Raw genomic sequence first — 16,463 nt, 5'->3', positions numbered from 1 at the left:
TGCTTATGCAACTTGCCAGTCCTGCCACCCAGGACCTTAGCCTAGGCCTTGCTCGTGTAAGGGCTTTGGGAATAACTCAATGGTGAAGACCATTGGTTCTCAGAAGTACTCTTCAGGGCCAGAGGATGGCGTCAGAAAGTACAACAGTTTCAGAAAGTCCAGGAAGCCTTGAATAAGGGTTTCCCCATGACAGACCCGCTCCAGCGTCCCCATCCTGAGGCCAGTACCATTCGTACAGCTTCGGGTGGGCCTCTGTCCTGCGAGGGGCTCTTCTCTTTGGGGCCAGGAGTTGGAATCTTGTCCTGGATCTCCACCATCAAGGCATCTCTTGGGTCCTCTCTTAGTGGTCCCTGCACCTAAGCCCTCGCTTCCTCTTGACTTGCCAAGGAAAAATCCTGGCTTTGCCTCACAATGGAGCTGAGCGGAGGGGCTTTGGTTTTATTCTTCTTGCTTTTGTGATAAGATTGGAAACTCCTTATAGAAAAATCTCCATTATCCCTGGAGTAGGACTTGGAGGAAATAACAATCCGTCAAAAGTTGTGATGGTAGGTTTTGCTTAAAAGGTATTAGCACAATATTTTACCCAAACATCTATCTTGCTGTTGGTAATGTCTTATCTTTGCCAAGTGCCCATCCTGATAAAATGCTGTTTCTGTCAAGCTGAGCTCTTGATAAAAATCTTCTATCTATCTGCTCTTCCCCCCTCCACCCCATCTTTCCCAATAAAAACCTCATTCTTCACTTCTGATTTCCTCTGAAGGGCTGGCTTAGATTTGTCAGGAACGGGTGAAGAAAGGATAAGGGTTTTTCTTTTTTCTTTTTTAAAACATTGTTTCCATATAGATATTTGTGGCAATTGGAATAGAACTTCCAGTAAGTCAAAGCGATAAGGGGAGGGGGTGGCTGGAGGCTGTGAAGAAGTGGAAAAGGAGAGAAAAGGAGGGCAGTCATTTCTAGGCTGGGGGTGTTCAGGCAGGCTGTTGCTTGTTTTCTCTTGTTTTTAATTTATAGCGGAGCCAAGGAGGATAACATTGATTTAGGCGATGTGGCTGGCAGTTTATAGGAAGGGGATGCTACTGAAGGAACTGAAGGAATCAACCACATGCACAAGAACTATTGCCTCCTTTTCTCTTTGAAAGGTATAAGGATGTTCCTTACGCAGCTCCTTGTGCTGGTGGTTGGCCCCGCAGCCATCGCTAACTGTCGCCCGTGCAGGTGGAGAGCCCGAGATAACTAACTTTTTCTACTCCTCCCTCCCAACCTCCTTTTTTCAGTATCTCGTCAGCTCTAACTGTATCCTGAACATTACAGGTCAGAGGGCTGGCTTCTCCTGATGCAGTGCATCCTGGAGACAACCTGACATCCACAGAAGGTCGGGCTTGGACCGGGAGGTTTGCATGAGGGGCAGTGGCTTTGTTGCAAAGCCAGTTCAGTGTAGGGGAGAGGGGGTGCAGCAGAGGACCTGGAAAACACGATGCAAATCAAGCCAGTCCTCACTGACGGGAGACCTCCGGAAACACCAGACCAGACCAGAGGTGGGAGAGGAGATTTTTTTCCCCTCCATTAATCCCTTACCTGCAGCACAGAGGAAGGGAGCTTTTGCTCAGATTTTTGGCATGAGCCTGATCTCAGGTGCAGTGGCGGATGAGCACATGGACCACCATCACTGACATGGAGCATGAAGAACACTCTCTTGACTTTGAGTCAGGTTTTGCACTCAGTTTTCCTCTTTTACTCCCAGGCCATTTGTGAGAGTTCCATCCTCCAAAGGCAGGAGAATATCCAAGTCTGAGTGTGCTGTTTGGTTGTCCCCCTCCCTCCCCAGGAGGGCGAAGCAGCATCTTTTGAGTCTGATGCAGCCCAATTAAAGATGCACCCATGGGGGAGTAGAGCTCAGTGGTGGAGCATGCGTGAGGTCCTGGGTTCAACCCCAGTACTCCCATTTAAGACAAAAAGAAAAAAAGAAGATGCACTCATGAAGAAAGGCAGTGGTTCTTTCGGATCCTTTTTTACAAGAGTCCCTGACTCTTTTCCCTAGATCTGAATTTCGCTCTGACCCTCTGCCCCTGAAACAGGATGATTTGGAAGCACCGGGGACAAGAAGGGAGCAGAATGGATGGGCCAGGGCTTTTCTGACTTGTCTGGAGTCCTGCAGAAGCTGTTGCTTGTCCTTGAAATCTTCCGCCCTCTGTAATCCAAACCAGACATTAGCGTCAACACACCCCATTAAAATGTTTAAGTAAAATGTTCTTTTTGATAAATCAATAGGACCACCAAGAATGACGATGGGAGGTTTCTGGCCAGTATGCATTCACATTTTTAGAAAAGGATGGTTTTCCACATCCTTAGTGTGATGAATGTAACATTTTAAAACCTTGCTAAAGAATTATCCCCTGTAGCTTTCTTGATGTGAGTAAGATTTTAACTACCCCTCCTTCTCCCCCAAAGTTAAGCCTCAAAGTTTTACTGTAAAATAGGATTCTCCCCAGCATATATGATTGCCACTCTTGGAACACATTAGTGGGGTTTTATAAGGGTTACAAATATTTCATATAAAATAACACATTTATTGCTAAAAAAAAAAAAGATCAGTGGAGACATATGCAGTCATTTATCTTGAGTGCTGCCAAAGATAAAATTAAGAAGAAATTCCAGAATATTTCTGCATCAAGGGCCACATCGATGACTTGGGTGAGGATGTCCCGTTGACACTTTACAAAGGATACAATCATCAAGTTCCTTTTGTTTTTAGTTTTGATGTCTCTCCCAGTAAAGGGAACTATGTCCAGTGATCGCAGGTGTATGAAGTGTCTCAAGAGACTGTGGAAGGGGAACCACTGCTTTCCCAAACTCAGCCATTGGATGCTACCAGTAAAGCCAGGTGTCTTTGAGGCTGTGCAGAAAGTGACTGAAGCTAATGAATTAGCTCAGTGGGGGCAGAGAGTGATCAGAGGTGACTGGGATGTGAGTTTCTTTGCTCCCACACACTGGCTGATTCTCCGGATTAGAATAAATACCACGTTTTCTTGGATGGACTGTAATGCTGCCCTCCAGTAGCTATTTGCTAAACCACCTGGTGATCTAAGAACTCAGCTGTGCTGTCAAGCCATTCAGTTTTCTAAAAAATAGAGCACTAAATGCACTATCCTTTGCCTTGTTTGTGACAATTTGAATGCTACCAACAAAGTCCTGTTTTTTTCTTGGACTCCTGGACATCAAAGAGAAATAAGATCAGCCGGATTTAGAAGCAGGGAGATTCAGAGATACTCTGCTCTGAGAACAGTAGTTCAAAGACCAAATGCCTCAAACTTTCAGAACTTAGAATATTTGTCCCCCCAAAATCTGATGCTTTGAAATCGTTGAACCTGAAATTTCAAGGGGCAAACCACTAACATCGTTGCTTACTAGGATAGATTTACTCCCATCCAGCTGAAACCCAGCCTTGGATACAGCCAGTTGGTGCTAAAAATCTCTTCATTTTCTTGACTTAATGAAGATCATTAAGATGAGGTTTTTTTTACGGAGGGAAATTTTACGGAGGGAAAATGGCAAATCGCAATTTACTGGATTGTGATGAAACAAATCCAGGCTCCTTTTCCTGGCCTGGTGGTTGTGGATTCTTTTTAGAAGCTTGTGGGGAGCTCTTTGCTCACTGTTGTGTTCAGTCTTTGCCGGAAGATCTCCAAGGTCTTTGCTGGAACTCCAGTTTGCTTTGGTTGCCAAAGATGACTTCCGGAAAATCACTTTGGGGAGCTCTGGGGTAGAACACTCCCTGTTTCCCCCACAACAAGTGAGCTGGCTTTTCATGTCATCACCCCTGCTTCCCTCCGCACAGCAAATCTGGTTCCACAGTTCCAGAACTTGGGGAACCTACCCCTGCCACCGCCCCAGACCCGTGTCTTACTCTGATGTGTAAACTGCCAAAGAGAGGGGAGCCTGGACCAGGGAAGCTGGAAGGTTCTTGCAGCCGCAGTCGTAGGGCCCTGCTTTGAGAAGAGCTCTCATCCTGGAAGGAGGGAGATGTTAGGAACACAAGAGCCCCAAGCTTGGAGGAGCTAGAAAACCAGGCGGGCTAGGTTACGGAAAGTGAGGAAGGCCCTGGGTGACAGGATGGGAGCTGTTCTAAGAAACAACAGAGACCCAGGCAGGGAAGCTGGGGCCCTGGGTCCGAGCAGGACTGGAACTACGTGTGGCAGCAATGCTAAGACCTCTTTGCGTGTCTAAGCCAGTTCAGTTCCTTAGATTTGCCTTAAAGAGCAAACAGTGTGATGGCAAGTGTGTCTTATGGTGTCTCAGCCTGAAGACTGGGGGAAATGCCAGGGCTTCTCAAGCTCGACTACACATGAGAACACAGGAGGGTGGCTGCTTTTAAAAATGCTGATAACCAGGAGGGCTGGGGTAGAGCTCATGCTTAGCAAGCACAAGGTCCTGGGTTCAGTCCCCATTACCTCCAATAATAAAAAAAAAAAAAAGCTGATAGACTCTAACCTCCAGAGATTCAGAGCTAATTAATCTGGGTTTTTTGTTTTTTTTTTTTTTTGAAGTTTCCCAAGGGATTGTCATGGTAGCTAGGACTGAAGACAAGGACAGGAAGCAGAAGCAACAGCAGCAAACTAGACTGGACCTGTTTGGAGAAGGGCAAAGAGGAGGCATTGTGGTTTGGGGCAAATAGAGTGATTGATCTGGAGCCAGTGAACCGGGGTTCAAGGCTCCCCCTGGGCTGCTGGGATGACATTGAGCAAATCATGTGTCTGTTTCTTCTTTTTTCATTTGTCAAATAGGGATAGTGAGAACACTCACTTCATTGAAGTGTTGAATAAAAATTAAAATGAGCCGACCCAGCCTCCAATACTGGACACGTACTCAAGAGAAACTGACCAAGTGTTTGTTGAATTTGATAGATGACCTCGAAGCAGATGGAGCTGCACTGTCGAACTGCAAGATGTGGTGGGAGTGGGAACATCATTAAGATCATTATTCCTGGCCCCCGTGAGTAGGGCTCACAGGACCTGGGAGGAAACAAACCAAGGAGACCAATGTTCTAGAACAAGGGTCCACAAACCAGCCACGCATCTGGCCCAAGACTTGTTTTCGTAAATAAAGTTTTACGGCAACGCAGCCACGCTCACGTGTCATGTGTTCCTGTGGTTGCTTTTCTGTGGCAACGCCAGAGTTGAGCGCTGGCATCGGAGACCACCTGGCCTGCTGAGGAAAACGTATTTACCCTCCAGCATTTACAGAAAAAGTTTGACGACCCCTGTTTTAGGATAAGATTTAAAGGCTGGTTTGGAGATGGAATGTTTGAAATGGAATGAGAAGCAAGTGCTTCAAACATCAAGAAGGGAGAATTGGCAGGCCCTGGTGACAGATTGTACGTAGGGGGGTTTTGCCATTTAAAGGTTAGGGACGCAGTGTCTTCCTCGCCGGTAGAATGATACGCGGCGGGGGGGCAGCCCTTCTGAAATCTGGGCATGAGTGCAGGATTGCGGTGTCTTTGACTAGAAAGATCTAGGACTGTCGCCACTGGCAGAAGCCAGTATGAGCCTCCGACATGGGTGTCCTCATGCCTCCCTTGATGAGCCCCAGAGTTCTGTCCATTTGCAGTGGCGGATGTCACAGTGCAAAACGCCCGTACTCCAGCTAGATCCGGAGAGATTCAGGGCACACAAATTGATTCAGATCATCACTTAGGACGTTTTGGATGGCAAGTCCCTAATCTCTGTCACCATACTGCACGGAGGTTGATTTTCAATTTACCTTTTTTGTTCTGCATCTTAGATGTTTTGATTCTTAATTCAGAGCATTCATCTCAAGTGGATTCAGAGATTCAGATCCGATGATAAATTCATGTTTGTTGAGACGTTCTGGGGGGGAGGAGGAAGATGTTGTCGACTGAGATTTTGAATAATGTCTTGTTTGACATTTTAAACTCAAAAGTGGGCTGAACTGTGGATCAACACATAGAGGCTTTATGTGACAGAGAGATGCACCGTGTGTACAAATAGACTGTGTAGATCTGAAAAAGAAAAAGAAACCTGGAAGGGAAGGTAATAGAAAATCAAAGGTAAAAGTGTTCGGCAATGAAGGATCCTATTCACTATTGTCTTTATATGTCCTGCCTCCAGCTTTGGTGGAAAGGGGAAATTTGAACATGTACTCTGATCAGGCCTGATGTTGGTAACACGCATGCCCACGTGCCCACACCCACACCCCATGTCCCCATTATACATATGGGGACAGCGAGTCATGGAGAAGTCAAGCACTCCGCCTGAGGTTAATTATTAGTAGGTGGCAGGACCATAATTCAAACTCCGCTCTTTCTTATTCCAAATCCCCATGCTTTTATGACTCTCTTTGATGTGTTGGCTTTTCTTGGTTATCTCTCACTCTTCTCCCTGCAATTAATATTATAATGAGGCCGCTTTTTAAGTACAGTGGATCCTTGAACAGCACAGATTTGAACTGCACGGGGCCATTTACATGCAGATTTTTTTCTAATACACACATACAGCAGCCCGGCACTATCTGTGTAGCTGATCGAATCCTCAGATGCAGAACCACAGACACAGCCAATTGTAAAGTTATACTTGGACTTTCAACAGCATGGGTGGGTCGGTGCCCCTAACCACCCCCCAACTGGTGTTCAAGGGTCAACTGAGCTTGTATTTTAAGATTTTGCTAGATCTATTTTTTCATGCTTTTTTTTTTTTTTAAATATAGAGGATGCTAGATGCCAGTTATTTCCTTCATCCCTCCTTCAGATGCTTGTCAAGTACAGGCAGCGCGCCAGGTCCTGAGGACAGAGACTGGGTATCGGGCAGTGGTACTCAGTGTGATTACAGACTGTTGATGGTCCCTGCTTTCGTTAGTCAGGGTTCTTCAGAGAAACAGACCAATAGGGTGTGTGTGTGTGTGTAAAGAGATTTATTATAAATAATTGGCTCATGTGGTTATGCAGATGGTCAAATCCTGCATCTATCTGCAGGGTCAGTCTGCAGGCTGGAGACCCAGGGGAGCTGATGGTTCTTCTAGTTCTTCTTGAAGGCTGGCAGACTCAAGATCCAGCAAGAGCCAGGGTTTCAGTTCAAGTCCAAAGGCAGGGAAAACAAAACAATGTCTCAGATCAGAGGCTGTCAGGTAGGAGTAACGCACCATTACTTGTGGGGGCAGGGTCGGCCTTTTTGTTCTATTCAGGCCTTTGCCTGGTTGGACGAAGCCCACCATGTTAGGGAGGCACTCCAGTCTACTGATTCAAATGTTAATCTCATCCAGAAACACCCAGGGCGAGTTCGACCCCGCATCTGTGATGCAGGAAAACGGAAGTGGGGCGTGAGGAGGGCCTGTCCCAGGTCTCAGTTGAGCCCCTGGGACGTGCCCCGCCAGGTGTGGGTCCTTGGCTTCATGAAGGAAAGAATTCAAGTTGAGTAAAGGTAGATTTATTTAGAGAGATACATACTGCATAGAGTGTAAGGCAAGAGAAAGGCAAGGAAAGAGGTGAGGGAATTGGGTGCTCAGGTTAAAGTAAAAGTAGGTACACACGCCATAGACAGAGTGCGGGCTGTCTCCAAAGAGGAGGGAGTGAAAAAGGACAGCCAGGCGTGGTGCTGCCAGTTTTAAAGGGCTCAGTAGCTACATATGCCTACAGGTGGGACCATTCCAGCTGCCCTGGGGAAGGGGCTGGGATTCCCAGGAGCTGGGCCACCGCCCACTCTTAGGCCTTTTTTGGTTAGCCTTGGGACTATCATGGTGCCTGCGGGCATGTTATTTATCACACTGTTACAATGAGCATATAATGAAGCTAAAGGTCTACTAGAAGTCAAACCTCTTAATCCTCAAGGCTAACTGGGAGTTGAATCTTCCACCATTTTGGTGTTAAACTGCTGTCATTCCTTGAGTGGCTGTGCCCTGCCCCTTCCCTCCTGTCTCATCTGGACACTCCAGGGCCCAGTCAAGTTGACACCTAAAATGAACGATCCGAGTCCCCAAAGTGTTAGGAGTGGAACGAGGTAAGTACGGAAGTTGAGAGCAGGCATGTAGAAACTTCTCGAGCAGTTGGATGTGCATCAAACATGCGATCAACAAACCTGCCTTGATGACCAGGTATAGCCCAGTTTATTGTGTTCAAGTGATGGATGGCATGTGGGGCAAGCTAGGCACTAGGCACGTGGATTGGGCCAAAGGTTTATCCAAGATGGATTGGGGGAGAGAAACGTCACCGCTGACTGAGAAATACCTGCTGTAGGGAGCGTTGTTTCCAGAGGCCCTGAAGTCCCACATGGTGAGGCTTATAATGACGACATGGACGCAAAACAAGAGCAGCGCTCCTAGGAGAGACTGGAGCTCAGAAGATGCCACAGAGAAGTGCACACGTCTTCCAAGAGGGCAGGCTTTGTGCTGTCCTGACCCTCCCCCCGCCTGCCCCCAGAGAGGTAGGAGAAGCGGGACCAAAGGGATCAGGAACCAGAGAGTTGAGAAGTCCAAGAACACAAGTGGGAGTCTGGCTGAATTCACTTAGAATGAGCTGCGAACACAGCAGGGCAACGGGCCCTTCTGTCTCGACTTCTGGCCATACAGCTTAGAGAAGCGGGGTCCATTTGTATATCACCTACCCGCCTCCTCGGATGGGGTTGCAGGAATAAACTGATACCCAGTGTCTTCCAATGAGAGGCCAAGGGCCTGGGGCTTTGTGTTTCTGTGTCTTATTGAAGCCTCCCATCAGACTTGCGAAGTCAGCATTTCTGCTCCCATTTCAGAGAAGGGAAAACAAAAGTTCAAAGCATTTCAGTTAATCCCTCCAAAGACCAAATTTAGAGTTCCTGTTTGTTGTAAATTTTCCAGAGTTTCCGGGACCCTGGTGGGCTTCCAAAGCTCCCTGTGTTCCTCCCCAAATGTACCAAGGTCCTTTCAGAAGGAAGAAGACCTCGCAGGCCCCAGAACACCTGTCCCTCGAACTCGGTGCATAAATGTAGGAGCTTGGCCATGTGCAGTCATGGAGTCCTTGTTTCCAGTCATCACGATGGGAACGTGGCTTATGCTTTGAGAGGCTCAGTTTCGTCTTCCGTACTGGGGACACCGACTGCCGCCTGCTTGTGCTGGGATAACCCAAGACATCATCAGCCGAACTACCCAGCACCGTCAGATGCACAGCAGATACCGCACAAAGCGTGACTGCCCCGCCCTGCCCACTGACAGAGCGAGACATTTGTTTCTCTCACCCTCGCCTGAAGGGTCGATGTTGGCCGAGAAAACACAATTGCTGTTGCCGCCTTTTTCTTTTTCATTCTCAGTGAAACTGATTTGTTTTTACCAAACGGGGAGACAGGTTTCAAAAGCCTGGGTTGGAGCTTGTCTTCGGCCAGCTCGGTAACAATGCAACCTTAATCAATCTGTGATTTCACATCGCCACACACTCGGCCTCGGCCTTTGATCTGTGGTCCTGAGCGGTGGAATGCAGCGAGTCATATTTGCTGCATTGATAGGAGAGGACCAGGAGCTCAGGCGTTTAACCCTGAGGTGATTAAGAGGGGGGAAAAAAGGAGTCCTGTTTGTGAAAACCCCGAGACACATCAAAAAGCCCTGGGCAGAGGCCGGCGCAGTAAGACAGCACAGGTGAAACCCGCAGGGGTGTCATTCATCACATTCTTTGATCCTCAAGTTTTGTGAGTCACAGAGACTCTCTGGGATGGTTTGCAAGCTCAGTGGGGTCTAGGCAGGAAGGAGAAAAACTCAAAGTATGGAAAAAGAGGAGTGTGTGTGTATGTGTGTGTGTGTGTTTTAGTAGGCGGCTGAGAGGGTAATTTTCTAGAGAAGTGATTTTTGCTTGGTAGTCTCTGAGACAGCTGTGTTGTAGCTGGATCCTGGGATGTGTGCAGCATGGAAACAGAAGAGTGACAGTTGTGGGTGTGTCTCATGTCCTTGGGGCTCCTCAGCAGTAAGCATGCATTGAGCACCTACTGTATACAAGGGGTTAAGCTAAGTATCGTTGGGAGATGAGGTTTTTACATTAATAATTTTTAAATCCATAAGTCCATAAATACCCTATTATGAAACTGCATTGAAGTGGAAAGTACCCAGGCTCGGCTAACAGAGAAACCCGAGTATGAATTCTGGTATCACTGTGTTGTGACTGTGTGACTTTGAGAGACCCACTTGTCCTCTCTGTGTGGGATTGTTAAATAGACTGTTTCTGGCACTCAGTTTAATGATTTTGCTCCTACTTCTTCCTTGTTGCACTTAATTATTTTATGTGTTGCATGGACACATGCATCCACCTTTCCAGTATTTATCAGCTATAATGATATGTTACCACAAACATAAGTAAGATCTAGTTTTTTAACAAAGCCATTTACCAAATCCAGTATGACAGGTACATATTTGTCATAGTGCTGCTGGTATTTTATCTGCAAATTGAGTAAGGCTGCCCCTGGGAGGTGATGCTTCTGAAACTGGGTTTTGAAGGATGAATAGGAGTTCACACAGGAAGAACTAAGTAAACTTAGTCATTATTAATATTTCTTTCTTTTTTTTTTGTATCTTCTCTTCCTTTTTTGCCCTCCTGCATTTTCTCCTACTCCTTCTCCCCCTTCCTCCCATCCTTCTTCGCCTCCTCCTCTATATTCATGCTTTATTGATAACAAGAGTATTTCCCTGGAAATGTGCCAAGTAGGGAAAAGACAGTGCATTTAATTAGGAAAATTATATTATGATTCTCTTCTCCAAACAGCATGTTAGCTGTGTTGTTTTTTTTTTTAAATCACCACAGTAAGTCATTCTGTTCTCAACTTTGTTCCCAGTTCAATCTGGCTGCGTTTATTCGTAACTCCCTTTCCATCTGCTCTCCCTTCCAAATGGGACTGTGAAAGAAGCCTCGCTGTGGAATCGTGGATGTCTGGGGTCCATGGAGGGGCCTGGGGGGCTTTCCTTCGGCCTAACTCTTCCCTGGTCTCTCTGCCCCCGCAGATGGGAAGCCGGTGTCTCTGTCCCCGCTGGAGTCCCAGGCGCACAGCCCGCGGTACACGGCCTCCAGCCAGCGGGAGCGCGAGAGCCTGGAGGTGCGCGTGCGCGAGGTGGAGGAGGAGAACCGCGCGCTGCGCCGGCAGCTCAGCCTGGCCCAGGGCCGCGCCCCCGCCCCGCGGCGCGGCAACCACTCCAAGACCTACTCCATGGAAGAGGGCACCGGGGACAGCGAGAACCTCCGTGCCGGCATCGTGGCGGGCAACAGCTCCGAGTGTGGGCAGCAGCCGGTCGTGGAGAAGTGTGAGGTAAAGAGCATCTGGAACCTTCCAGTGGCCCAGGGCCCCCATCTCCCACCCCCATCCTTTGCAAATGCCCCCTGGAAGCACGGCCAGCAGCCTGGAAGGAGCTGGCATTCTTGATTCAGATCTGGGCATGAATCTGGCTTGGTCACTGACTTTGCCTTCTGGCCCAGCAAATCATTTTGTCTCTCTGAGCCTCAGTTTCCCTGTCTGGGAAATGGGAGAGCAAGAAGGCCCACACCACAGAGCTATTCCAAACTGATGGAACTTGCTGCTTGTTTCTTTGTGGCTCATTTTGACATGCTCAGGATCTCGAGGCCCAGCTGTCATCCGGGGGCGGGGGGGGGGGGGAGCGGGAGGGCGGGGTCCCTGGTCCCTGTTACATAGCCTCTGGTGGGAGTGGTGCATCTGGCGCTGGGGCCCTGGTAGGCGGTTCCCCTGGGCCTCATTCTCACTTTAGTGCCAGCTTCTGTAATTTGGAATCAGAGGCTTGCTCATCTAAAGCAATTGTTTGAACTTTTATAGCTTAATATCACCTCCCCACCAATAGAGTATGCTTGCTTTTTTAGAAATTCTTTGGTTGTTTGGAAAACTTACCCACTCCTGCCACCCCTGACGTCCCCTTATTCATCCATCCATGCTTATGTGTGCACTGAACATACACACACAGACACACACACACGTTTTGCTTCTTCCAGTCCCAATGGAGAAGAATTAGAGCACCCCTGTTAAGAGCAAGGCCTTGTGACACAGACAAGCCTGAGTTCATAGCCCAGCTCTGGTGGTTTCTGCTGTGAGTACACGTTACCTTGCCTCTCTGCACTTCAGATGTCATCGATAAGTTTCAGAAAAATAACACCTGTTTCATGGAGTATTTCAGAGAAGTAAAAGGGATGGCGGAATAAAGCCACAAATAGTGTCTGGTGTAGTGCACATTTTCAATTATGGGTGAATTTTTTGTTATTTTTAATTAGATACAGAGATTACCTGCTGTTTGTATATTCCATTTCCTGGCTGCGTTTTCAGAGTGTCAGACTTCCGACTCCCTGAAGAGAAAACAGTTTGTAAACTGTAATGCACTGTTCACGTGAATGGGGTTTTTAGTGACGTGGGTGATACTGAGTAATGTCATAAGGGAATACCGGGCTCATGGAATGGTGTCCACGCAGTTCTATGGAAGGTTAGCAGTCAGGGCGGAGCTTTGAGACTGGAATGGTCAGGGAGAGCCCCTGAGGACAGTGGGGTTTCCTCTGGACTCTCAAGCCTGGTTCAAGTGTGGGTTGGTGGAGAGGCAGAAGGGCAGATGGGAGACATTTGATGAGGAATGTTCCTGGCAGCAGGAGAAATGGAAAGCAGGCGTGGTCGGGCAGGAAGGCGCTCAGAACATGGTTGAGTTGGTCGGTCAGGTGAGCACAGAGGACGTGGGCTGGGAAGTGGCGGCGGTGTTATCATCATTCATCCAGCAAATACGTTTTGAGCCTCTGTTATGGGTCTCCGTGCTGGGAAATAGGAATGATGGAAAAAGAGACAACACTCCCTTTCTTCTGGTTCTTACGTTCTGAGGCAGGAAGGGAGGAGGAGAGGATAAACAAACCGAGAAACTCAGGAGATGTTAAATGCTGCACCCTCGTTCTGCCCTGACTCCATGCGAGGCCCAATCTCAGGTGCTTTTTCACAACCATTGCTAGTTTTATCAAAGATCTCTGTTTTACATCTTTGAAAATGAGGACTTAGTAACTTTAGCAAATTCCTTTGGTCCAGGCTGGTCCGAGGAGGGCCCAAATTGGGGAAACTTCTTTCCTCCCCCAGGTGAAGGCTTATTTGATTTCTTACAGACTCTCTGCTCCTGGGTCATAGTCAGGGCATCAGTTAGAATTTAGGGTGTAGGCGGGCCCAGACGGAGGAATTCTTTTCCTCGAATGTGTTTACGTTATTATGATCAGGCCTATTTAAACAGCTAAGATCAAGGAGGTGAAAAATAGAAAAAGAAAAGGAAAAGGAAAAAAAATGGGAGGACAGAAGTGTAACAGAGGGAGAAAACAGAGGATTTCTCTTCCTGCTGTGGCCTGTCTGGCCAGTGCCTTCCTTCCCCTGCTCAGCTTTCTGAAGAGGGCTTCTGCCCTGAATGCCTCACAAAACAGTGTGGGCAAAAGACCGCTATCTGTCAAAGTGGGAGACAGGAGCCTAATCCTGGCTCCCTGCCTGCCTTGACGGCCATGTGGCATTGAGCAAGTTACATCCCTTTTCTGTGGGTCGATTTCTTTGTTTGTAAAAGTGACAGATTAAAATCAAGTTCCTGCCTCAAACTATTTCAGTGGCGACATTGGCTGTTAGAACTTAGGGCTCACACTAACATAGTTGTATTAGCATTTGATTTCACTGTGATTTATCAGACATTCTAAAGTAACAATGGCTTTGCATCTTATTTCTCTTTACATGTAAGATGTCTGGAGGCTCTTGGTGTAGGGGTGTTAATGTCTGGGATGCAGGCTCCCTTTATCTTTCACCCAGCTTGCTTGACTGACATGTTCAAGGTCATCTCATGGTTGACTGACATGTTCAAGGTCATCTCATGGTTTTAATGACTATCAGAGCTTCAGTCCTGTCATTCATATTCCAGCTAGCAGGAAAGAAGCAGCATTAAGTAGGGGGGTGAATATCAGATTTCGTTAAGAACACATCTTAGAAATTTCACAACCTGTTCCTTTTACAACACGTTGGCAAAACCTCATTTAGCTGGTACCCTTAGCTGCCACCTAGCTGCAAGGGAGCCTGGAAAAGGTAGATTTTATTCAAATAAAACATGTTCTCGGTTAACATTTTGCTACTAGAGGGAACAGAAATTACGGTTACAGTGAACATTCTGTCAAATGAATAGTTACTGAACTCGGTTGTGGATCAGAATTGCATACCAAACATGCAAATTCATGAGAATCTACTGATTGAGACTCTCTGGAAATAGGACCCAAAATATAAGTATTAAAAATATATATCCAAATGATTCTGATAGTGGAAACTAGAAACCACTGCTTTAAGGCACAGCCAAATAAATGATAGGGGTCACTTTATCCCTGTGTTCTTTGAGAGATACAGTAGAAATATAGGAATTCAGACCTTGAGCTCATTAACTGTTACTATAACTTACTGTTTTAGCCTTTTGTGCCTGAGTTGTTTGTTGTTACTGTAATTTATTTTTCAGACTTTTGCACATGAAAATTAGATTTTGTTCATTTGCTTTTCTTCTTTTTGCATGTCTTGATAATTTACTTCTTAGCCCCTTAATAAGTTTTTTTTTTTTGGTAGAATTCATCTGTGATGAACCCTGGGTCCTCTTCAGAGGTTCCAGAGATGAGTTACAAAGTCCTGACTTGCTGGCGTCTTGTTTCAGTGTGCACATCTACCCAGAGATGCTGGCTTCATACCCATTAGCAGGATGCCTCTTCCGTTTCCATCACTGGGCACCTTTAAAGATGTTAGCGAAATGCCATAGAGGCAAACGAGAAATGTCAGTCAGTGGAGTCAAAATAGAAGCCTCCCTTCACCACCGCACTGGTGGTTACCAGTGCCAGAGCTAGCCCTGACACCCTGTCAGGGTGCAGGGCCTCATCCCCGGGGACCTTGCCACCACCTCTTGTCGCACTGAAACGTTTCTGAGGCATGACAAGTATTTCTGAAAGCTTTTCTATAATGATGCCCCAGCTGTCAGCTGAGATATGTGTTGAGAGAAATAACGGTCTGGCCAGTCCTGGGGCTCTCTTATCTTTTCTTAATTATGAGGCCTTCACACCGCTGCCCATTTTATTCTTGCATATTTCTGTTGTCAGGGCGATGCGGCTTCCGCGAGGGACAGGTTTCTGCGCACCTCGGGACTTGAAGCAGGATGACCCTCTTTGATCTCCGCTTCTGCCTGTGTGTGTGCGGATAGGTGTATTTTTCTTACCTTTCTGGTTCAGATCTATTCTGGGTGTCAGCGAGGGTACAAAAATCACTGGAACTGGAGTCAGAATTCCTAACTAGGAACCTTGACTCTGGCACTCAGTAGCCACGTGACCTGGGGCAGTTCAGTTACCGTCTTGGCGTCGACTTCATTATTATAAAACGAGAATAATAATGTATTCCTCCCAGGGCCATTCTGAGGATGAAATGAGGTAGCAAGTGGGAAACTAACTCTGTGTGAGCATCACGTGTGTTTATTACGGGTATTCCAGGCCCCTACTGCCGCCTGACACATCACCGGAACCGTAACGAATGGCTTAAAACCACGCCAGTTATCTCATTAGCTCTTCTGGTTTCTGTGGGTCAGGGATTCGAGAAGAGCTTAGCTGAGTGGTTCTGGTCTGGGGGCCTCATGCAGTCGGCTGGTGGCCGGAGCTGGAATGACGAGGGCTGGAGTGGTGGGCCCTGGCCAGCATCGCTCCGCCTGTGGTGGACACAGGGTCTCTCCGTGTAGTGTCTCTGTGGCTCCTTTGGGCTTCCTCACAGCATGGCGGCTCCTGGGCAGCCAGCTGCTTCCATGGCAGCTGAAGGCTTTCAGTGCAAGGATTTCCGTGAGCAAGGCAGAACGGAAGCACGGTTAATGCCCTGGCCTCAGGCGTCACCTAGTGGCACTTGTGCGAATAGCGTAGTCTGTTAGTTGAGAGGACCCCCAAAGCCCACCCACTTTGAAGGGTGAAGACCCCTCACAACCACCACCTATCTCAGTGGGAGGAATGTCAAAGAATTATATTACATATTAATATGGAAAGTCAGGTGAATGGTACTCTGATGTCAGACCCCGCCTTGAGCCAAGTATCTCTTTCCCTCTAGCCCATGCTTTGAACTTCATTCAAAATGTAATAGTAATAAAAGTTACGTGTCCCGAGCCCTGAAAGTGTGGCGACACCATGCTGAGACTTACGTGAAGGATTTAATCGGCGTGGCATACGTTCGTCACTGTACAGGTTAGACAGTTACTGCTGAGAAAAGGTAAAGAATTACTGCCGAGGCACACCGCCAGGAAGAGGCGGAGCTCCCGTTTAACCCTGGCCTCCCAGAACCCAGGCTTCGAACGACTGTGCTGGACACTGTATTCGAGCCCCTGGGACCCATCGGCTCAGAGCCCGGGTCCTTATTCTGTGCCTGGCAGGTGCCTCACCCTAGCAGGCTTCCGGGTGACAGTCTTGACATGGGGGTCATCTTTCACCTTGGGGGCTGTCACAGCCCTGTGAG

The 16,463-nt window shown here is 47.6% G+C and overlaps 1 protein-coding gene across 6 annotated transcripts in view; it reads left to right on the top strand.

Annotated features, from left to right (window-relative positions):
- Positions 1-16,463, top strand: part of LARGE1 (LARGE xylosyl- and glucuronyltransferase 1) — a 491,734-nt gene that overhangs the window by 216,212 nt on the left and 259,059 nt on the right. For all 6 annotated transcript variants that reach the window (XM_074375446.1, XM_074375448.1, XM_074375447.1 and 3 more), the window contains one exon: positions 10,960-11,261. In XM_074375446.1, coding sequence (XP_074231547.1) covers positions 10,960-11,261 — 302 coding nt within the window. The remainder of the gene's footprint in view (positions 1-10,959; positions 11,262-16,463) is intronic.

Source organism: Camelus bactrianus, chromosome 12 (genome assembly GCF_048773025.1).
Source record: "Camelus bactrianus isolate YW-2024 breed Bactrian camel chromosome 12, ASM4877302v1, whole genome shotgun sequence".
Lineage (NCBI taxonomy): Eukaryota > Metazoa > Chordata > Mammalia > Artiodactyla > Camelidae > Camelus > Camelus bactrianus.
This window is presented reverse-complemented; position numbering and strand designations above follow the sequence as displayed.